This window comes from Suncus etruscus, chromosome 7 (assembly GCF_024139225.1).
Source record: "Suncus etruscus isolate mSunEtr1 chromosome 7, mSunEtr1.pri.cur, whole genome shotgun sequence".
Taxonomy (NCBI): Eukaryota; Metazoa; Chordata; class Mammalia; order Eulipotyphla; family Soricidae; genus Suncus; species Suncus etruscus.
Genome location: NC_064854.1, coordinates 79388565 through 79413236, shown reverse-complemented (window position 1 = coordinate 79413236; position 24672 = coordinate 79388565). Strand labels below are relative to the sequence as shown.

Here is a 24672-nt window from a genome sequence, read left to right as displayed (position 1 = left end):
ATAAATATATATCGTTAGTGCCTTAAAACCTGAAAAAACATGGTACCCTGCAAAAGCACAGCTAAGCCTTTATGTAACTATACAGGCCCACAACCATTCTTCAGGTTCACTGCAGCAGAGATTGTGACTATCCATTAGCCCTAGAAGTGAAGATGACTGACTAGGCTTTTTGATAGAATTTCTCGAAAATAAATCAAAGGAAAAATAATGTTTTAGTTTCTCTAGAAAGGATTCATCCAGGTATTCAAACAGGCATCAACCATCCTAAATCTTTGCCTTTCTTTAAGCTTTCCTGCTAGTTTAAGGGTTGGTTTTCATTCCTCCTTTGTATACAGTTACTACCAACTTGCCTGTTTCATCCTAAGGACTATTCTTGAAAGTTTTCGCTAGTCACCACATCTAAAAAGAATCATTTCATTAGAACTAGTGCAACCATTGTTTTTCTCTAAATACTGTGTTGCCTGGTATTTATGCTATTTTATCTACATTGGCTTAAATGTTTAAATTTCTCACAATTTTATCATGCCTTATTAGTATAATGCTTTGTATAGATGAGGAACACGACCTGCTATTTTTGAAAGGGACTTCAGAAGTCAAGGCTATGTTATCAATGAGAACACCAAGTGAAAATCTCAGAGACAATAATACTTGACCAAGGTCAGAGTTAATCAGAGGTAGAGGTGGCATACAAAATCAGGATTTTGAACTCCTAAACCATTCCTTTCATTATACCAAACATTTGGTTCCGTTTATTTTATTTTATTTTATTGGTTTGGGGGCCACACTCAGCAGTGCTCAGGGGTTACTCCTGGCTCTATCTCAGAAATAGCTCCTAGCTCCAGGAACCACATGGAATGCCTGGGATCAAACCTGGGTCCGTCCTGGGTCAGCCCTGTGCAAGGTACACCCCTACTATTGTGCTACCACTCTGGTCCCTATAATTCTTTTTAAAATAATTAAAAGCCGGGCCCAGAGAGATAGCACAGTGGTGTTTGCCTTGCAAGCAGCCGATCCAGGACCAAAGGTGGTTGGTTCGAATCCCGGTGTCCCATATGGTCCCCCGTGCCTGCCAGGAGCTATTTCTGAGCAGACAGCCAGGAGTCACCCCTGAGCATCACCGGGTGTGGCCCAAAAACCAAAAAAAAAAAAAATAATAATAATAATAATTAAAAGCCACTCTTTTTAACAGAATATTTTTAGTATTAATATCTTTATTTAAACACCTTGATTACAAATATGATTGTAGTTGGGTTTCAGTGATGTAAAGAATACCCCGCTTCACCAGTGCAACATTCCCATCACCATCTCCCTCCTCCCCACCCACCCCCGCCTGTACTCTAGACAGGTTTTCTACTTCCCTCATTCATTTACATTGTTATGGTAGTTCTCAATGTAGTTATTTCTCTAACTGCACTCATCACTCTTTGTGCTGAGCTTCCTGTCATGAGATGGACTTTCCAGCCCTCCTCTCTTTTGTCTCTGAGAATTATTGCAAAAATGTCTTTTATTTTTCTCTAAAACCCATAGATGAGTGATACTATTCTATGTCTATCTCTCTCCCTCTGACTCAGCATAATAGATTCCATATACATCCATGTAGAGGAAAATTTCATTACTTCATCTCTTCTGACGGCTGCATAATATTCCATTGTGTGTATGTTATCAGTTTCTTTAGCCATTCATCTGTTGAAGGACATCTTGGTTGTTTCCAGAATCTGGCTATTGTAAATAGTGCTGCAATGAATATAGGTGTGATGACGGGATTTTTGTATTGTATTTTTGTGATCCTAGGAGTGGTCTAGCTGGATCATATGTGACCCTAGGAGTGGTCTAGCTGGATCATATGGGAGCTCAATTTCCAGGTTTTGGAGGAATCTCCATATCACTTTCCATAAAGGTTGAAGTAGACAGTATTTACACCAGCAATGAATAAGAGTTCCTTTCTCTCCACATCCCCACCAGCACTGCTTGTTCTCGTTCTTTGTGATGTGTGCCAATCTCTGTGATGGTGCAGGGGTCCTCAAACTTTTTAAACAGGGGGCCAGTTCACTGTCTCTCAGACCATTGAAGGGTCTCACTATAGTAAAAAAAAAAACTTATGAACAAATTCTTATGCACACTGCATATATCTTATTTTGCAATGAAGAAACAAAACAGGGGCCGGCAAGATGGCGCTAGAGGTAAGGTGTCTGCCTTGCAAGTGCTAGCCAAGGAAAGGACCACGGTTCGATTCCCCGGTGTCCCATATGGTCCCCCCAAGCCAGGGGTAGTTTCTGAGCGCGTAGCCAGGAGTAACCCCTGAGCATCTAACAGGTGTGGCCCGAAAACCCAAAAAAAAAAAAAAAAAGAAAAGAAAAGAAAAAAGAAACAAAAGAGATACAAATACAATATGTGGCCCGCGGGCCATAGTTTGAGGATGTGTGAGATGGTACCTCGTAGTTGTTTTGATTTGAATCTCCCTGATGATTAGTGATGAGGAGCATTTTTTCATGTACCTTTTGGCCATTTGTATTTCTTCTTTGACAAAGTGTTCATTTCTTCCCATTTTTTGATGGGATTAGATGTTTTTTTTCTTGTAAAGTTCTGTCAGTGCCTTGTATATTTTGGATATTAAACTCTTAACAGAAATTTTTTTTTTCGTTTTGCAGGCCACATCCGTTTGACGCTCAGGGGTTACTCCTGGCTAAGCGCTCAGAAATCGCCCCTGGCTTGGGGGGACCATATGGGACGCCGGGGGGGGGGGGTGTTTGAACCGTGGTCCTTCCTTGGCTAGCGCTTGCAAGGCAGACACCTTACCTCTAGCGCCACCTCACCGGCCCCATATTTTTTAATATAGTTTAGATTCAGTCATCCAAAGTTCCAAAACCCATCTCTTCATCAGTGCTCATTTCCCACCAATTTTCCCATTTACCCTATCATCAGCCCACTCTGACTCACACCCCTCACCCCAATCTTACCTCTATGGCAAACATAAAAGAATCATTCTTGAGTTTTAAACACTCAAACTCTTTTCAAATTACTTTAGTTTTTAACTTTAAATTGGTGGTATTAATTGATCTGAAAATAAATTTTAATAGGTTTTATTCTTTCTTTTATCCTTAAAATTTTTATTTCGGTATTCCTTTTTCCCACTATCTAGCTAAAATCGGGATAAATTTTATGACAGTGTGACTCTAAGCTCTGAACAGGTAGAATTTGTTTTTTTTACAAATGTATTGGCTATACTCATACACTATAGCCTCTAATACATTCATCATGATTGTAATTCAGTTTGAAACTGCAGTTACTGTAACAGAAGAAATCAGCAACTATAAAATTTTAGCACTAATAATATTGGGAGTCATTGTCGAATACAGGGGCCATAGTATGGATCCTTAGTACTAACATCATTCCTCACACATGATGAAAGAAAGATTTTATTTTTAAAATAAGTGGATGAAGCTAAGAAAATGTTATATCATGTAAGTTCAACTTAAAACTGATTTAAGACCAGTAAGATAGTACAGAGGGTGGGACAGATGACTCAATTTTGATCCTCAGCACCACAAATACATTAGGAATGATCCCTGAGCTGAGAGCCAGAATAAAACCTTAGCACCACCAACTGTGGCCAAAATAAGAAAGAAAAAAAAGGCTTATTTAATTACTATAAATTAATTTAGAGTTTAAAGTTTAATTGTAGGCATTAATTTATAAAGATAATCTAATTGTAAAGGATAGCAGGAATATAAATTATCATTTTCCCTCAACCACTAAATTGGATAATTCTCAATGAAATAGGAAAACTTAATTAAGGAATCTGAAATGATATAATGGTCTTGATAATTCTCTTTTGGTTTAGTAGAGGCATTTTGGAACCAAAATGAGATACTCAGGACGTTATGGACTATTTATTAATCTAGGAAAATTACTAAGAAGGGAAAACAACTAAAGAATTAATCTATTTAATTCTCATAGATATGTCCATTAAAAAGTATACTCCTTTCTTCCTTTTTCTCTTTCTTTTTTCTTTCTTCCTTTCATTTCTTTCTTTCAGAATTTTAGGTGTATTACTATCGGAGTTGTGAATTAAATATACACAAAAACACACAGAGAAAAGAAAAAGTAGTTGGGCATTCTTGGCTTATTTTTTATCTTACTATGTGACTCTGGGGAACTGCTTAACTTGAATTAACTCTTTCAGTTTTTCTACCTGAAATGGGAAGTGAAGATACTTACTCTAATTCAAAAGATCCTTTTCATCCTTCCATCAAACAAGGCCTCCTTTATTCCACTGAGCTAATAAAAGGGGATCATTTACCAACTGCTCACTATGGGTATTCTCAGAGGACATTGTAATTGTCTTCATTCTACTGAAGTACTTACTCCCTAGACTCTTTCATGTAACATATGGCAACTCAATTACCCATATCACTTTCTAAAATTTCCTTAAATTCAGGCTGTCACTGGCTGATTTGCACCAAGTTTATCATTTTTAGAGTCACAGCAAATACACATCACAAATTCTTGGGTAAAGTGTACTTGTGTGCCCAAAATGAACTACTGGCCCAGAATGAATATTGGATTCTACACTTTGTCCCACACCAAATCATTTCTCTTCATTAAGTACTTATGGTAGTAAAAAGAAAAGTTTGCATAAGCTTACACAAAACACTTTTTTTCTTTTTTTGGGGGGAGGCAGGGTGACTCAGGAGGCCTGGGGGTTCTCAGCCCACCAGGACCCAAGGATGTGATGCTGTTCAGACTATGTGGTGCAGCATCAACTTAATGGTCCATTTAATGGTACTAGGAACTTGCGAAGTCACACTCAGCAATACCCAGGAGTCACCAGGACTACACCCACGCTAGAGGACTATGTTATGCCATGAATTGAACCTAGATAGGCACATTCTATCAAACTATTTCCCAACCTCCAAAATATATATTTCTATATAGCTTACTGAGCATGCTTAGGTGCTAGTGAATTGGAATTCTATTGTTCTGTCCATGTCATAAGGATGAGTGGCTTTACATTTTTCATGCCACTATGAAAATTCAGAGACCTTGGGGCTGGAGTAGTGACACAAGTGATAAGGCATCTAAGTTGCCCGTGCTAGCCTAGGAAGGACCACGGTTCGATCCCCTGGCGTCCCATGTGGTCCCCCAAGCCAGGAACAATTTCTGAGCGCATAGCCAGGAGCAATCGCTGAGCATCATCGGGTGTGGCCCAAAAACAAAAAACAAAAAAAGAAGAAGAAGAAAATTCAGAGACCTGCACAAGAGATGCTACTTCAATGACAGAACACATACAGTTCATGTTAAGAACCTGATTTCCATCACTACAGGACTCCTCACACACCTCCAGTGGCCTTAAAACCCTCACTACAACAAAATTAATTAAAATTAAGTTCAAAGGAATATATAAAAATGAGTGAATATAAATTCTTCAAGTATGTGAAAATAAAAAGGTGATTACAGTTCCAAAACAGTGATTACAGTTCTAAAATATCTTATAAACTCATGAGAAAAATTAAATACAAAAGATTTATTTATTTTATACTTTAGTATAAAATATATATATTTATATATATATTTTTATACTTTTGAGCTCCTTAGATGATATGTCCTCTGAAGATGTTACTTCTCACCTGGAAAGGAACATCCTGCTATTTCCTGTCTAGATGGACACTCCTTCCTGGGAGTGGAAGCAATATCATACTTAAGTCAGTACAGCAGCAAAGTGCTAAAAGAATCTTTCTGTATCAGAGCTTTCCCAAAGTTTTTTCCTTTTTAAAATGAGCCAGTGATCTGAGTAACACCACTTCTTGGCAACTATTCCCAAGATCCAAAAACATTCATTTGAAAGAATATGTGCTATGTTCATATCACCACACCTAGTATAATGTTAAAGATATGGAAACAACCTGAATGCCCAACTACAGAGCAATGAATTAAGATTTTTCGGTAAAAATTTTTCTGTGGTATATATACAAAACAAAATACAAAATCCTGCCATCTTAAGCAATGCAGATGGAACTAAGGATACCATGATAACTGGAGTCAGTGAGAAAGGGACAGATACAAAATGACCCCTCTCGTATGTGAAACTTAAAGTGCACAGCAAGATAGCAACAAAGGATCAAAAGTAACTGAGCTGGAAAACTGATTCACACAATTGAGTTGGGTGGAGAGTCTTGAAAAGGAAAAACATTGAGGACCGTGGTGGAGGGAGGTGGGTACACTGGTGATGGTGAGAATAGTGTTACAATTATGTACAGGAAGGACCAGAGCAGTGGCACAGCAGTAGGGTATTTGCCTTGCATGTGGCTGATCTAGGACCGACCAGGGTTCAATCCCCCAGCATCCCATATTATTCCCCAAGCCAGGAGCGATTTCTGAACACATAGCCAGGAGTAACAGGAGTAACCCCTGAGCATCACTGGGTGTGGCCCAAAAACCAAAAAAAAAAAGAAAGAAAGAAAGAAATAATTATGTACAAGACAAGCCATCATCAATCGTACTGCAAATCTTAATTGTAAAATAAGTATTATAAATCACAGAATATCAATAAATATTTTTATTGAAAAAATTAGTCAGCACACCTCTAAATTCACTTTCTTCACTTGACTACTATGGAAAAACTGAAATTAAAAATCTACTTACTGGGGCCGGGAAGGTGGCGCTAGAGGTAAGGTGTCTGCCTTGCAAGCGCTAGCATAGGACTGACCGTGGTTGGAACCCCGGTGTCCCATATGGTCCCCCAAGCCAGGGGCGATTTCTGAGCGCATAGCCAGGAGTAACCCCTGAGCGTCAAACGGGTGTGGCCCAGAAACCAAAAAAAAAAAAAAAAAAACTACTTACTGAGACACTAGAGCAGGGGTCTCAAACTCGCAGCCCGCGGGACCGTTTGCCAACCCTCCGTACAGCATTTTGTGGCCCGCAGCCAGCCTTCAAAAGTATCGCAATATTCCGCGATTATTCGCTTACCAAATAATCGGAATAAAAAAATCACATTAGTAAGAAAAAAATCGCATTAAACATTTGCTAACCTGAGCAAGTTCCCTGTTCGGGGTATGCAAGTGTTTAATACAATTTTTTTTCTTACAAATGCGATTTTTTTATTGTGAATATTCGGTAAGCGAAATCCCTTATGCGGCCCTGCCTCACCCTGACTTTGCCTCCTGCGGCCCCCAGGTAAATTGAGTTTGAGACCCCTGCACTAGAGTTTCATAGTTCAATATGATAATGATTTGCCAAAACAAAAGATTTTATCTGGTCATTAGTTTCCAAAAGCTACTGCTAAAAAGCAAAATAAGAATATCAATTCTGTACTCAAATTCTATTGTTTTGATATGGTCAAATCTCAAAACTTTGGAGGTGTTTTTTTCTACCCATTTTTTGAGTGCTGAGGATGGAACCCAGAACTAATACATGTGCTCTAGCACTAAGTTGCATCCCCCAAAAGATAATTATTAAGAAGAAAAAATTCTACTAAAAAAGGCAATTGGGGGCCCGGAGAGGATAGCATGGAGGTAAGGCGTTTGCCTTGCAATTCAGAAGGTCAGTGGTTTGAATCCCCGGCATCACATATGGTCCCCCGAGCCTGCCGGAGCAATTTCTGAGCATAGAGCAAGGGCTAACACTGAGCGCTGCCGGGCATGACCCAAAAACAAAAACAAAACAAAACAAAACAAAAGGCATATTGGTAGGAGGAAAGAAGAAAAAACTCCCAGTATTTTCCATAGGGAAGTGTTTTATTAGAGATGAAACATGGCATTTCCATGCAACATCACCTCAAGATTTGAATTTTGGGAACTAGATCATAGAGGAGTTAAGGCACTTGCCTTGCATGCAGATGACCTGAGTTTGATCACCAGTAACACATATGGTCCTCCAAACTGTCAGATCCCTGAGGACAGAGCCAGGAATAAGCCCTGAGTGCTGCCAAGGGTGGTTGAAACTAAAACAAGAGAATATCTGAGGACCAGAGAGATAGATAGCATGGAAGTAGAGCATTTGCCTTGCATGCAGAAGGACAGTGGTTCAAATCCTGGCATCCCATATGGTCCCCCGAGCCTGCCAGGAGTGATTTCTAAGCTTAGAGCCAGGAGTAATCCCTGAGCGCTGCCAAGTTTGCCCCCCACCCAAAAAAAAAAAAAAAGAGAGAGAATATTTGTGAGGGTTCAAAGAGACAGCATTGAGGTCAGGGTATGTGCCCTGTATAGCATTCACCTCCTGACCCAGGTTCAATCTGGTGTTACCTGGCATTACCAGGCCCAAAAGGAGCTTCATGCTTAGGTCCTAGCATTAAACCACTGGCCTTTAAAGCCACAGGAATAATTTCTAATCCCATGAACACTAGTTCTAATCCCCAAATTATAGAAACAATACCAATAGGGAACTGGGTCAGAGAGATAGTATAGAGGTTAAGTCTTGCCTTACATGACCTGGATATGAACCACAGCACCAAATATGGTTCCAGAGCACCATCAGAAGTAATCCCTGAGCAGAGCCAGGAGTGAGCTCTGAGAACTACATGGTGTGGTCCAAAACAAAAAAACAGAAAGGGATTCAAACAGGCCCTCAATAAGTTAGGCTAACTGTGCATTTAGCTTTCTCAAAAACAATCTATCTAGATTCATTGTGACTTGTTCTTTACATACATTCCAAAAACAATTTTTAATAGAACGATAGATCTGAGATTCAATGGATGTTGTGTTCTAGGCACTGAGAACACACATTTTTCTTTTTTGCTCAACTCTTAGTCCTAATACTGATACAGGAATCAATAACTAGAAGATAAACTAGCAAATAGGAAGTGCAAAGATGTCAAACACTCACGGGATTCATGTGAAGTGAAATGTAGACATTCAACAACTACTCTCTCTCTCTCTTTCTTTTTCACCTATCAAATGCAAGCTCAGAACAAATGTTTAGAGATACCTAATCACAATTTAGTCCTATCTCATTTTTTTTCTGTTGTGTCTTAATAGATTCAATACTTTAAAAACTTCAAGCAGATCTTTTATTTTTACACATTTTACACGTATTTACACTTTTTCAAAATGCAGTGGCAGAGTACTGAATTATAATATGTATATATACATATATACAATTATAATATGTATAAAGTAATATATATACAATTATAATATGTATAAAGTAATTTTATACAGTTACTTAAAAACCCTGCCCTTTCTCCCAACAACTTTTTAAGGTAATTGGTTCTATTTTACAAGTGAAAAACTGAGAAGCTGAGACATGCTGAAAGATAAAGAGAATTTTCAGCACCACCACTAATTTATTTAGAGTAAATCTCAGAATAAAACCTCAGATTATTTTTGACTGACTAGTTTATTCTCTCAAGAATCTTAAATTGTGCAGTTCTCACCCTCTAGAGTTATATGCTAAATTCTTCATTGTGCAACATTACAATGCTTACAATAATGTAGTTAGATATTTCAAGCAATCAGTGTCCCCAGTAAAACATCAAGGAAGCAATAAAACATCTAATTAACCAGTGAAATGACATGTGAAGTAAAATCTCAGGTAATTTTAGGAAAATCTCAGTTCTATCTAGGAAATCTTTGCAAAGATAAACCACCTCGAGCATTGGTATCCTAGGAAACCTCAGAGCCTGACTGTATGAAACTCTTGCCCCAGAAAGAGATAACTAGCTCATGCAAAAGTCGAGATTAGCTCACCTAGAAATGCTGAGGAAGGAAAAGGGCCATATTTTTTTTTCTCTTTTTCTTAAACTTCTCCCACCTAATTGCGGCACGTGGGTCTTCAGTCCAGGAGGGTTGAGCTCCTCAAATGGGAAAATCTAGCCTAGTATCCATCATCTAAAGAAGCCACATCACAACAACCATCAATTTGCAAAAGGCCATCACTAAGCATAAGGACAGTACAAATGACGGTGTGTTTTGTGAGAGAACAAGCAGGCAAACTTGAGAGTCTAAATGAAATGCACATACTATGCATTCACTTCCCAAAAGCCTTTCTCTGTTGTGGTATATGACCAAGCGAATGCCACGGCAGCTGGCAGCATCCTGAAAGCTTCCTCTGAAAAATTAGATTGTCAATGAGGCAGAGATCCACTTTGAAGCTGTTTTCTAAGATCTGCAGCACAGTTAAGGAGACTGCCTCTCTTCTCTTCTCTCCTTCTCCCTTTTTCTCTCTCCTCTTTTTCTTTTTCTCTTCTATCCCACTGTTCTCCCCCCCCCCCCATTACACAGGAATGTGCGTTCAGGCTAGAGACTGGGAAACACGTCGTTTTCTTTTCTTTTTGGCTGGGGGGCAGTATACTCGCCACGCACAGCCCTCCTGGTTTCTTTCTTTTTTTCTTTTGGTTTTTGGTTTCTTAACACGCCTAGGATTAGTACTGTTACTCAGGAAAGAGAAGAACTTCTGACCTTGAGCGTGCGGGCTAAATAAATTACCTCGGAACGAAAGTGGTGAGATCTCATAACAGCATCTGGAGAGAAAAGAGGGAAGAGGAGGGTTACTAAGACTTCATTTAACGCTCTGTCCTTCACCTGCCATGTTAACTCTGCTCTACTTGGGAGACTAGGACTGGGGGCCACAGTGCACACGCTTCCATAGGGCAGAGGAGGTAATTGGACAGCCGTCTGGTCTCCGGGTGTATCCTTGGCCAGAAGCTTTAGGGAAAGTTCCGGGGGAGTTGGGGAGCCCCAAACTCTCCAAGCTGTAGTAATCGTACCCTACGCTCCAGCAAAGGCTGCCGCAGCCTCAACTCCCATTCAACCACCCTTAGAGCGTTCGCAAAGTGACACCAAGAATTTTGTGCTCCTGGCTCCCCAGCCAGCTTGTCTGCACCCCGGTGGTTAGCCCAGTCGGGAGACGAGAGCAAGAGGATGAAAGCCAAATTAGACAGATACATGAACGAGGAATGGCACGGGGCAGCCAATACCACGAATGTGTCATTTCGCCTAGGAGGAGACGCCGGCGGGCTGAGGGGCTGCAGCGCAGGAAGCAGGGGAGGCTCCCGTCAAGGCGCCTCCGGAGCCCGAGAAGGCGCGGCCGCGTGTCCTGCCTACCTCGGCTCCTGGAGCGGCCCGAGAAGACGGATTTCATGGGGTGCCTCCCTTTCTGGAGCTTGCGGTGCCAGCAGCAGAAGAAGACGATGGTGGCGATGGTGCCCAGCAGGAGCAGCAGGAGGAAAAGGGCGCACTGGATGCTGTAGGGTCTCAGCAGCACGAGGAAAGCCGCGGCGATCATGGTGCCGGCGGAGGCGCGGCGAGGCGCGGGTGTCGGCGCGGGGCTGGCGGGCGGCGGCACAGGCACAGGCGCAGGCACCCGCGCGGGGCGCACGCCGGGGCGGCGGGCACGGGCGAGCGCGACTCAGCGCGTCATGCCCGGCGCTCGCGGCCCCGCGCCCGGCCCAATGGCAGCGCACCCCGCGCCGTCGTGCTAGGCGCGAGGCGGGCGGGCGCCCCGGAGCTGCGGGCGGCAGGCGCGGGCGTGACTCAGCAGGCGGCGGCGCGGCGGGAGCCTGGCGGCGGGGCGCGTCTCTCCGCCCTCCGCGGGCCCCCCACCCGCGCCCGCGCGCTGCAGCCCCGCCGGGCACGCGGGGCGCGAGCGGGAGGAGCAGCTCTGCCGCCGCGCATCGTCCGGGCGCATCCCGAGGAAGGCGCACGTGCGGCGGGCGGGGAGGGCGCGGGGGCTGCGACTGCGATTGCGACTGCGGGGTCCGCGCGGGGCGGGCGCGAGGCTCGGCGGCGGCGGGGCTCGGGGGATGACATCACGGCCGGGCTGCGGCAACGCGGGCGCGCGCAGACATGGCTGCGGCGGCGGCCACCGGCTGCGCCCGGGCCTGAGCGCCCATCCCGTCCCGCGAGGCGAAGGAGGCGAGGCGAGGCCGCCCGCACGCCCGCGCGCAGGCGGTGGCACCGGCTGGAGGCCGCTCTGCTCCCAGACCCCGGGCTTCGGGCGGGCATCAGGGGCGCCCAGGAGCTGGGGGGGGACCGTGGGCGCCGTCTGGAGCCTCCAGGCGGTGCAGCCCCCAACCTCCCACCTCCCCGCGCCCCGCCCTGAGGTTGGGGCTTGAAGATGCTGCCTGGTGAGCTATTGCTGGCGGGGGCGGGGGGCCTCGAACGCTTGAGCGTGCACACGGGGAAAGACCTGCCCTAGGAACGGGGGCTCTTCCCTTCTCTCCAAGTCCTTCGAAGCAGGAGCACTCCGCCGTAGAACGCCCCGCTTTGCGGGCGCGGACCGTTTGAGCCCAAACTTAGCGCGATCTGGCCGCCGTAGAGATAGATAAATGGGTGCATCGCTGCGCGTACCGCAAAATCGTAGGCATGGACTCATGTCTATTCGAGGGGCGAGGAGATGGATGGCAGATTTAGGGAGCTAGCAGGTGGAGGAAGTTGGGGCTCGGCATGCAATGATTTCGAGGAGAAATGTTTAGGGAGCTGGAGAAAAGAGTGAACTGTCCCTCAAAATGCACACCCGCCCTGCTTGTCGCCCCCTCACTCCTATTTCTTCGCAACCAGCAAAAAGAAGAAAAAAAAGTCTGCCACAGCTATTGGCCATGGGCGGGTCACCCAACGCAGCAGGCTTGGCCGGAGCGCTCGCCGCAGTGAGCGTTTCTGAGAACAGCCAGGCCAGGAAAGTGCTGCCGCAGCCAGTCTGCGGCATCTTGCGCGAGGCTGGCCAATACTGGACCGCGTTATGCTGCGTCCCAAGGAGAGATGCGGTTGGCTGTGTGGGGCTATTTACTCCGATTTATTTACTCTCCTCAGGAAGCTGCAATAGTAGTAACAAGGTAACACGTTACTGCATTTCTAGAGTTCCTAAACTACTAAAATGGATCCTAAAATATTTAAAGGGATGGAATGAATTGCATGATTTTTAAAAAAAGCCTTTTTTTTTTAAATATCCCACAAAACAGTTAAAGAATAGATGACTACACTATGTAAATTTTGCCGTTTGCTTGCAGGATCTCGAAATCAGTGTGGTTTTCTGACTAGATAAGCTCAGTTGCACAGCTGTGCATAAAAGCTTAACCACTGAATTTCTTTAAGGCCTTTCACTTACTGCCTAATGTATAAGCATCAAAATTGGGAGAAGGGAAGCATTGCCTACTGCATTTCTTAAATCCCAGATGCATAAACACGGATTATAGTTTAATCCAAGCTGTAGATTGGTTAATCTTACACACAACTTGCTTTCTTAAACAAAAACCTTCATATTATTGGCATGTTTCATATCTTCAGAGTGAATTGCCCTGGGTGGAAGGACGTTGAATGCAGGTGCTGTGGAACAGAAAGAATATTGACTGTCAGCCTGTAGATTGCTTTGCAAATCTGGATAGGCTTCAGGACTTCCTGGCACTCAGTGGCTGACAGGTAGCACTGCATCCTGCGTTCTTTTATTCAAGGTTTCTTTGATACCGCAGAGCGCTGCAGTGAAAGGCTTGTTCATTGTGCAGTGGTTATTGAAGGGAAACCTGAGAACCTACATGTCAGGAGAGGAGACTTCTTTGTCACTCTGACTCACAGTGGCCTTGTAGAGGGATTTAAAATAACACCAAATTGAATTAAACTCCTGTAAACAATGAGAAAAATCATATTTAGAAAGGTCCTCTTTACTTTATATTTAAATATAAGTGAGCCAAGTAAAAAACATGAGCATGCCAAAATGACCTAAATATCCTTGAAACATGTCCAAGAACACCAACCCTGAAGTTACCAATTTGCCCCATCATATTTGTTCTTAACAAAATGCAACTAAATAGCAGTTATGATTTTCTAAACAATTTATTTGGCTCAGTTGCTATTAACATCAGTCATTGTTGCAGCTATTTGTAAAATTCCAGGGCACAGAACAATCTCATTTACTTTGTCTTGGCAGACAAATATTTAACTGCTGTGCAATGGGAGCTTAGATCTTTTTAGACTTTTTTTTTTTTTTTGGGTCACATCCAGCAGCGCTCAGGGGTTACTCCTGGCTCTATGCTCAGAAATCGCTCCTGACAGGCTTGGGGGACCATATGGGATGCCGGGATTCGAACCACCGTCCTTATTCATGCAAGGCAAATGCCTTACCTCCATGCTATCTCTCCAGTCCCTTAACTTATTTAATTTTGCACCACATATCTCAAGTTTACAGATAATAAACAAGCCTCATCATTAAAAGAATTTTTTTTTTTTTTGGTTTTTGGGTCACACCCGGCAGTGCTCACACTCCTGGCTCTATACTCAGAAATTGCCCCTGGCAGGCTCAAGCGACCATATGGGATTCGAACCACTGTCCTTCTGCATGAAAGGCAAACACCTTACCTTCATGCTATCTCTCCGGCCCCATCATTAAAAGAATTTAGCATCTGTATTTCATTGTTATTTTCTGATTTGTTTTAGTTAATCAGTGGTTTTCTTCTACAAAGAGTTCATTGCCATTCTATTAATTGCTCATTTCTATGTGATTATGTGCTGCCTAATGCACTTTTGATAAATATTAAATTATTTGGAGGGCAGGAAAGATAGCACAGTGGTAGGGCATTTGCCTTGCATGCAGCCAATTCAGGACGGACAGTGGTTCGAATCCCAGCATCCCATATGGTCCCCTGAACCTGCCAAAAGCTATTTCTGAGCACAGAGCCAGGAGTAACCTCTGAATGGCACCGGGTGTGACCCAAAAAACAAAACAAAATCTTTTAATTATTCAGTCAGGCATTCATATTAGAAATTTCACACTGGGGCCGGAGAGATAGCACAGCGGTGTTTGCCTTGCAAGCAGCCGATCCAGGACCTAAGGTGATTGGTTCAAATCCCGGTGTCCCATATGGTCCCTGTGCCTGCCAGGAGCTATTTCTGAGCAGATAGCTAGGAGTAATCCCTGAGCATCGACGGGTGTGGCCAAAAAAAAAAAAAAAACAACTTTCACACTGCATGGTCCCTAAATGCTGCTGGGTATTGCCCCTGAGCAGAACAGGGTGGGCCATCGTGGTCCCCCATTACTGCTAAGATGAGCAGAACCACTGAAATGAGCATAAACTATCCATCTTGGTTGGCCCAAAATATAAAACTAATAAAGTATATGTAAAGTTTCTATTTTATAATAGTCAAACACTGTCACCCAAAAGACAATAATGAATTGGGCTGGAAAAACAAAATTGAGAGATTTGTGTCATCTATGTTGATGAGCCATCAATATGGCTCTTCTTCCCTGGGATTGTCAACCACATTGAGAATACACACACAAGGAAACAAAAAGAAATTACTTTATTATTCAGGGAAAGTCAGATCAAAGAACATGGCTTCTGGGGGCAGGAGCAGGTAGGGTGCCTGCCTGGCATGTACTCAACCTGGGTTCATGAGAAGGAAGGAAGGAAGGAAGGAAGGAAGGAAGGAAGGAAGGAAGGAAGGAAGGAAGGAAGGAAGGAAGGAAGGAAGGAAGGAAGGAAGGAAGGAAGGAAGGAAGGAGGAAGGGAGAGAGGAAAGAAAGGAAAGATGGGAAAGAAGGGAACGAAGGATAAAAGCTTCACTCTAAGGCCAAAGTAACTTCTTTTCTCCTTGACTACCCAAAATAGCCTTAACTCTAGAGCAGCAGTAGTAACCTGTTGCCCCATTTGTGGGGTCCCGTTTACTCCTTTGTTGGGTATTTGTGTATCCTCAAAGAGATCCCAGAATGAGAAATTGATTCCCATCCCTTTTTTTCCTTTTGGGGGGAGATCTTGGTAATATTTATCCACAGCAAAGAATCCACACAGACAGGAGGGTTAAGGGGTAAAATGTTGGGCGAAGAGAGTCCTTTGTCAGCCTGCTGCACGCTCCAAAAAACACCTGGAGCCAGCCAACAAACTCTCCAAAAGACACCCCCCCCCCAACACCTTGCTCCCAAACTATTTATTTGGCTCTCAACAGCGCCCCCACCTGGAAGGTCAAAGTCGGACAATAGGCAAAGAATAATCTTATGGAAATAGTATATACAACAGTAATCCAACATAAAATACTTCTTGCCTGGATATCAGAGGCTAGAAAAAGTTTCAAGATACATCCAGGAAATGAACAGAAATATGTGTGAAAAGGAACCATACATATATCAGAATTGACCATCAGTGGTGGCTGATTGGTTTCCCTAGAGCTGCTGTCTGCAGCCTGCAGTTCACAGTAGTCAACATGCTCATGTTCGTGTTACAAGGAAATCACACAAGAACCCAGATGGAGTCACAGGAGAAGGTGCATAAGGGCCAGCGAGTTGAGCAGCCTCTTGGATCTTCCTAAGCCAGCTTCTTGCTAAGCAATGATTTCCCTGCCACTTTGATTAACCAGAATTAACAGAACAGAGGTGATTCACCTGAGGGGCAGGATTGACTATAATTAAGGGTATTTTTATTAAACCTAGGTGAGTCCATAATCAAGCCTGGGTGGGTTTTTACTAATCAAAAATCTGAGAAGGAAAAGAAAAGTAGGGAGCATTCTACGAATCAATCAAATACAGATGTCTACAAATGGCCATTAGGTCCTTCTCCAGTTTCCTCATTAAGTCATTCCTTTTCCCAAAGAGAGAAGTGAGAAAAGGACTTTAATAAAATAGTGGAAACATCCTCTATGAGACTACCTAAAACAAGGAACTTATTGCATAATTTTTATATTATAGCAGAAATATAGTAATAACATTTCTTTCTTTCTTTTTTTTTTTTTTTTTGGTTTTTGGGTCACACCCGGCGGTGCTCACGGGTTACTCCTGGCTGTCTGCTCAGAAATAGCTCCTGGCAGGCACAGGGGACCATATGGGACACCGGGATTCGAACCAACCACCTTTGGTCCTGGATCCGCTGTTTGTAAGGCAAACGCCATTGTGTTATCTCTCCGGGCCCTCTTTCTTTTTTTTAATAATATCTTTAAGCACCATAATTACAAAGTTGTTTATAGTTGGGTTTTAGTCATAAAAAGAACACCTTCCCTTTACCAGTGAAATATTCCCACCAACAATGACCCCATCTCCATCTCCCCCACCCCCTGCCTTTATTCAAGACAGGCATTCTACTTCTCTCACTCACAACCATACTCATGAGAGTTGTTTGTGTAGTTATTTCTCTAACTACACACACCATTCTTTGTGGTAAGCTTCATGTCATGGGTCAGTCCTTCCAGCCCTCATCTCTGTTTTTCTCTGGGGATTATTAAAATAATGTCTTTATTTCTTATAGCCCCACAGAAGAGTGAGACAATTCTGTGTCTACCTTTCTCTCTGACTTATTTCACTCAGCATAAGAGTTTCCATGTCCATATACATTTAGGAAAATTTTATAACTTCATTTTTCCTGACAGCTGCATAGCATTCCATTGTGTATATGTACCACCGTTTCTTTAGCCACTCATATGTTGAAGGGCATCTTGGTTGTTTCCAGAGACTGTCTATTGTAAATAGACATTTTTGTATTGTGTTTTTGTGTTGCTAGGGCATATCCCTAGAAATGGTATAGCTGGATCATATGGGAGTTCAATTTCCAGGTTTTGTGAGGAATCTCTGTATTGTTTTCCATAAAGGATGGACTAGATGGCTTTCTCACCAGCAGTGAATGAGCATTCCTTTCTCTCCACATCCAGGCCAGCACTTACTGTTTTCGTTCTTTGTGATGTGTGCCTATCTCTGTGGTGTGAGATGGTACCTTATTATTGTAATTTCCATCTCCCTGATGATTAGTGGGTGGAGTATTTATTCATGTGCCTTTTGGCCATTTGTATTTCTTCTTTGAGAAAGTGTCTGTTTATTTATTCTCCCCATTTTTGATGGGATTAGATGTTTTTCCTTGTTAAGTTTGTCAGTATATTGTATACTTAGATATTAGCCCCTCATCTGAAGGGTATTGGGTAAATAGTTTCTTCCATTCTGTGGGTGACCTTCATATCCTAGTCACTATTTCCTTTGAGGTGCAGAAGTTTCTTATTTCAATGTAATCCCATTTGTTTTTCTCTGCTTCCACTTGTTTGGACATTGGCATTTTCTCCTTGAAGATGCATTTAGTCTCAAAATATAGAGTGTTTTATACCTTATGGTTTCAGGTCTGATATTAAGGTATTTAATCCATTTGGATTTGACCTTTGTTCATGTTTTTAGATGGAGGTCCAAGTTTACTTTTTTGCATGTGGCTGGCCAGTTGTTCCCAATACCTCTTGTTAAAGATGCTTTCCTTGCTCCAAAGAATATGAACAGATGAAAATAGAAGTCTTTGATAAACTCAACAGAAACAACATAAGAATCACTGGAGTCCCAGATTCCCAGAAGAAAATCTCCATGAAAAATCAACAGTCAAGGATATTATTGCAGAAAAACTCCCAAAGCTAAAGAATGAATGCAACCAAATACTACATGCTCAAAGAGTACCAGCTAAAGAGATCCAAAGAAAAACACACCACGACACATCCTAATCACAATGATAAATTCCAAATGGAATTCTGAAGGCAGAAAGATCATAAAGGGAAACTGTGTACAAAGGAGCAACCTTGAGGATTAGAGCAGATTTATCATAAGCAGCTCTAAAGGCCTGAAGGCAGTAGTGGGAGATAGTGACAAAACTCAATGAAATGAAGGCTTCGCCAAGAGTATTTCACTCAGCCAGACTTATATTCTGGTTTGAAGGAAAGATACACTTCCTTTGTAAAAGGATACAGCTTCACAGATAAACAACAGCTGAGGAGCTTAACATTCTCAAAAGAACCTTAAAATAAGAACTGAGAGGTCTGCTTTAAGGCAAGGCAGACCCCAAAACACAACAAACCAAAAAGATGATACTAAATCCCATGACAATCATCTTTGTCAGTATAAATGAACTAAATGCACCTATTAAAAGACACAGAGTGGCAAAATGCATCAAAATGTTCAATCCAACGTTTTGCTGCCTCCAAGAAACATATCTGAATGGTCAGAACTAATGTAGACTCAAAGTCAAAGGTTGAAGAACAATTTTTCAAGCAAATAACTCCATTAAAAAGGTTGAAATGGCCATACTTACATTAGATGATACAAACTTTAGATTGAAAAATGCTATAAGGGGCCCGGAGAGATAGCACAGTGGCATTTGCCTTGCAAGCAGTCGATCCAGGACCAAAGGTGGTTGGTTCGAAGCCCAGTGTCCCATATGGTCCCCTGTGCCTGCCAGGAGCTATTTCTGAGCAGACAGCCAGGAGTAACCCCTGAGCACCGCCGGGTATGACCCAAAAACTAAAAAAAAAAAAAAAAGAAAGAAAGAAAGAAAGAAAGAAAGAAAGAAAGAAAGAAAGAAAGAAAGAAAGAAAGAAAGAAAAAGAAAGAAAAAAGAAGAAAGAAAAGAAAGAAGAAAAAGAAAGAAAGAAAGAAAGAAAGAAAAGAAAAATGCTATAAGGTGGGAAGGGGAGAAAAATAGTATAAGGTACAGAGATGTATATTTACAATAATCAAGGTACATGTACAATGAGAAGATATCACATGCATAAACATATGACCCAATGAGGGACCACCAAAATAAGACAATTGCTGATAGATTTGAAGAAATGGATCAATAGTAACAATAGAAGACTCAACACTGTCCTGTCATTCCTTGATAGGTAAATCAGGCTAAAACCCAACAAGAATATATTAGCTCAGACGGAAGAAATGGAAGAGAATGGTTTAATAGATATATAAATATAATGGCTCTCCATCTCCAGAAAACTGGGTACACATTCTTCTCCAATATACACTGGCCATTCGCCAAGACAGAGAACATACTGGGCCATAAATATACCTCCATAAAGTCAAGAGGATAGAAATTGTAACAACCTTTGATATCATCATGCATTGAAATTAGAATTGAATCACAAACTAATGCAGAAAAAAACTTTAAACAGCTCACTAATGAATAATCAGTGGGTCACAGATGAAATTAAAAGACTCCTGGAAACAAATGGAATGAAGACAAAAATTGTCAGAATTTCTGAGACACGAGAAAAGTAGTACTAAGATGAAAATTAATATCTTTAGAAGCATTCATCATGAAGGAAGAAGTGGCCTACAGAAATAATTTAATGGAATAGCTTAAAATTTTGGAAAAAATGAATAAAAATAGAAGGAAACAATAAAGCTTAGAGTAGAAATTAATGAAATTGAAAGACAAAAAAAAAGAATCAATGAAAGCAAGTGTTGGCTCTTTGAAAAAAATAAACATGATCAACAAACTCACACAGTATGGGAGAGAGAGAAATTTAATAAACTGAGTTAGAAATAAAAAAGGGGAGATTACTACAGATACTACAGATATTCTAAGTGGAATCAGAGATTACTTTGAGAAACTCTGCAACAAAACAAGAAAACTAGAAGAAATGTATAAATGCTTGAACTCCTATAACCTTCCAAGGTTAAACCAAGATTATCTGGCATGTCTGAGTAGACCTATAATTATTGAGAAAATCAACATGGTTATCAAAAGTCTTCCCAAAACAAAATCTCAGACCCAGATAGATTCACTAGCGAATTCTTTCAAGCATTTCAAGAGTCCTTACTGTCAGGTGTTTGCAGGCTGTTCTAAAAAAATTGAAGAAACAGAAACTCTCCAAATATGTTTATGAAGCTAACATCACCCTTATACCTAAAAAAGATGCCACCAAAGAAGAGAATTACAGACCAATATCTTTGATGATCACAGATGCAAAGATCCTCAACAAAATCCGATCAAATAGGATCCAACATCTCATCAAGAAGATCATACACCATGACTAAGTAGGATTCATCCTAGTGATAGAAGGGGGGGTGAGTTTAACATACTCAAGTCAATCAGTATAATCCACCATTTTAACAAAGGTAAAAAAAAAATGAGATATGATCATATCAACAGATTCAGAGAAAGCATTAATAACATCCAACATCTCTTCATGATAAAAACTCTCAACAATATTGGAATGGTAGGAAATTCTTTCTCAATGTAATTAAGACCATTTACCTCAAGCATATTACAAATGCTGTACTCAATAGGAAAAACTGAAAGCCCTTCTTTTAAAATCTAGCACAAGACAAGGCTGCCACTCCCACAATTCCTCTTAAACATAGTTCTGGACACAGAAATTACGCAAGAAAAAGATATCAGGAGCATACAAATATAAACAGAAGACATCAAGCTCTCACTGTGCAGATAACATGATACTATAGGTAGAAAACCCAAAAGACTTTAACAAAAATTGTCTAAACAATAGATGGGGGGGTTTGTTTCTTTGTTTTATTTAATTTCTTCATGCAGTTATTCTAAATACCACATATAAGTAATACATTCTTATTTACTCTTTTTCTGGCTTACTTTATTTAATATAATATATTCCAGTTCCATCCATGTTGCTGCAAATTGCATAACTGCATCATTCCTTACAGATATGTAGTATTCCATTGTCGATATATATACCACATCCCACTTGTCTGTTGTTGATTTCAAGTCTTGGCTATACTTTACTGAGTACTGCAATGAATAGTGATGTATATACATTCTTAGGATGAATGTTTTTCTTTCCTGGGAATAGATACCCAAAAGGATGATTGCTTGGTCAGACGGCAGATCAATTTTGAGTTTAGTGAGAATCCTCCATACTGTTTAGCATAGGGGTTGGATCAGGCAGCATTACCAACAGCAATGGAAGAGAGTTCCTTTCTCACCACATTATTGTTAACAGATTGTTCCCAGATTGTTTTTGAAATGTGCCTCCTCGCTGGTGTAAGATATATCATTGTTGTTTTGATTTGGATATCCCTGCGGAGATGACAGCATCAAACAAATGAAGTTGTTCAGCAATTCAAAGCACTATTACGATACTGTGGTTTTTAGAGGCATGTCTCAGTTGCCAGGACTCTGAGAAGGAGGTTAGGGGGAGGGAGTTTTTGGGGGTGTTTTAAAAAAATTTTTTTTGGTTTTTGGTCCACACCCGGTGACGCTCAGGGGTTACTCCTGGCTATGCACTCAGAAATCACTTCTGGCTTGGGGTAACCATATGGGATGCCAGGGGTTCAAACTAAACTAGCACGGGCAAGGCAGATGCCTTACCACTTGCACCATTGCTCAGGCTCCATTTTTATTTTTTTAATAATAAAAATATTACAGACAGGATTGTAGTTGGTTTCAGTAATAAAAAGAATTGCCTTCACCAGTGCAACCTTCCCACCACCAATGCTCCCCATCTCCCTCCTTCTCCACCCACTGCCTGTATTCAAGACAGGCATTCTACCTCTCTCACTCATTAACATTGTCATGATAGTTAGTATAGACATCTCTCTAATTAATCTCACTACTCTATGTGGAAAGCTTCACATCAAGAGACAGTCCTTCCAGCCTCATCTCTGTTGTCTCTGGTCATTATTACAATAATGTCTTTTGTTTTTCTTAAAACCTATAGATAAGTGAGACTATTCTTGTCTATCTCTCTCCCTCTGCCTTATTTCACTCAGCATAATAGCTTCTATGTATATTCATGTATAGATGACTTCATCTATCCTGACGGATGCATAATATTTAATTGAGTATATGTACCACAGTTTCTTTAGCCATTCATCTGTTAAACAGCATTTTGATTGTTTCCATAATGCTGCAATGAATATGGGTATGAAGAAGGCATTTTTGTATTGTGTTTTTTATGTCCCTAGGATATATCCCTAGGAGTGGTATAGCTGAATCATACAGGAGCTCAATTTCCAGTCTTTTAAGAATCTCCATATTGTTTTTCATAAATGCTGGAGTAGATGGCATTCCCAACAGTAATTAATGAGAGTTCCTTTCTCACTACATTCCCACCAGCCCTGATCGTTCTTGTTCTTCGTGATGTGTACCAGTCCCTGAGGTATGAGATGGTATCTCATTGTTTTGATTTGCATCTCCCTGATAATTAGTGATGTGGACCATTTTTCATGTATATTTTGGACATTTGCATTTCTTCTTTTAGGAATTGTCTGTTCATTTCTTCTCCCCATGTTTTGATAAAGTTAGATTTTTTTCTTGTTAAATTCTATCAGTATCTTGTATATTTTCAATATTAGCCCCTTATAGGATGGGTATTGGGTGAATATTTTCTCCAATTCTATGGGTTGCTTTTGTATCCTATGCACTATTTCCTTTGAGGTGCAGGAGCTTCTTAGCTTAATATAGTCCCATTGGTTTATCTCTGCTTCCACTTTTTTGGAGAGTGCTATTTACTCTGGTCAAAGCCTTATCTAACCTTTCCAAGACTCCTCCCAGGAATGGGCGGGATCTTGCATGTAAGATCAAGTTACCTGGGAAAAATGGGGGGGATGAGGCCACATCTGCCCCTTTTTTTTTTTACATAAAGACAAAAGGCATAAGCTATGTGGCTTTCACCTATAGCCAAAGGCGGGTAATATTTCCATAGCAATAAAATTTAAAGTGTAAAATTAATATATCAGGCTATCTTAAAAATAACATTTCTCTGTTCGGGCGCCAGATGTTGCAAAACAGTTCTTAGGATGGAGCTTGATGGTGGATGGATGGAGGGGCCTTTCTCTGCCATCCCAGGCCACGTGGCTTCATCCCCCATTAACTAGTGGGTGTGGGTCCAGGAAAGTGACAGGTATTGAACTCACTCACAGGCAGGCTTCCAGAGAAAGAGAACATCTTTATTGCCCTGGCCAACTGATGTGGCTGTTAACAATTTACGCATGCCATTCTTAGCAAGCCCTGCATCTTACTTCTTTTATCCATGTCTCCTCCAACCTCCATCCTGGCCAACGACCAAAAGGGGCTTAATCTCCTGGGTCAAAGTCCTTATATAACCTTCCCAAGACCACTCCCCAGAAAGGGAGGGGTCTTGCAGGTAAGGTTACACGTAATATCCGGTTCCCAAGACCCCTCCCAGAAATGGGTGGGTCTCAGGCAGATACACCTAAATCCAGGAGGAGTCACATATGAGTTCATTTTTTTGCAAGTGGCTGACCAGTTGTGCAACGACACTTGTTGAAGAGGCTTTCCTTACTCCATTTTGCATTTCTTTCCCCTTTATCAAAAATTAATTGATTGTATTTCTGGGGCATATTCTCTGAATATGCAAGTCTATTCTACTGATCTGAGGGTCTGTCTTTATTCCAGTACCATGCTGATTTAATAACTATAGCTTTGTAATACAATTTAAAGTTGGAGAAAGTGATGCCACCCATATTTCTTTTACTAAGGGTCGCTCTAGCTATTCTTGTGTGTTATTGTTACAAATGAATTTTAGAAGTGTTTGATCCACTTCTATGAAGAATGGTATGGGTATCTTTAGAGGGATTGCATGAAATCTGTACAAAGATTTGGGGAGTATTGCCATTTTAATGAGGTTAATCCTACCAATCAATCTATGAGCAGGGTATGTGTCTCCATTTACATGTACCCTCTTATTTAGTGAAGCAGGATTTTGTAGTTTTCTTTGCATAGGTCCCTCATCTCTTTAGTCAAGATGACTCCAAGATATTTGAGTTTGTGTGATGTGAATGGGTTTTTTTAATGTCCATTTCTTCTCCATCTTTATTGGTGTACAAAAAGGCCATTGATTTTTGCATGTTAATTTTGTAGCCTGCCACTTTGCTATATGAATCTATTGTTTCTAGAAACATTTTGGCAAAGTCTTAATGCCAAGTCATCTGCAAACTGTGATACTTTGACTTCTTCTTTACCTATCTGGATGCCCTTGATATCTTTTTCTTGCCTAATCGCTATGACAGAAACTTCCAGTACTATGTTGA

The 24672-nt window shown here is 41.4% G+C and overlaps 2 protein-coding genes across 9 annotated transcripts in view; one reads left to right on the top strand and one right to left on the bottom strand.

Annotated features, from left to right (window-relative positions):
* Positions 1-11240, bottom strand: part of DST (dystonin) — a 541070-nt gene extending 529830 nt beyond the window's left edge. For all 3 annotated transcript variants that reach the window (XM_049776729.1, XM_049776730.1, XM_049776727.1), the window contains exons 1-2: positions 11040-11240; positions 10422-10456 (exon numbers count right to left, since the gene is read on the bottom strand). In XM_049776729.1, coding sequence (XP_049632686.1) covers positions 10422-10456; positions 11040-11220 — 216 coding nt within the window. In that variant the 5' untranslated portion in view covers positions 11221-11240. The remainder of the gene's footprint in view (positions 1-10421; positions 10457-11039) is intronic.
* A 555-nt stretch (positions 11241-11795) lies between these two features.
* Positions 11796-24672, top strand: part of BEND6 (BEN domain containing 6) — a 46733-nt gene continuing 33856 nt past the window's right edge. The window contains exon 1 of one of the 6 annotated variants that reach the window (XM_049776945.1): positions 11796-12061. The gene's annotated coding sequence lies outside the window, so the exon portion shown is untranslated. Of the gene's footprint in view, positions 12062-12247; positions 12267-24672 lie in introns of those variants that run through there. The other 5 variants (XR_007497544.1, XM_049776944.1, XM_049776943.1 and 2 more) reach the window with 5 other exon arrangements.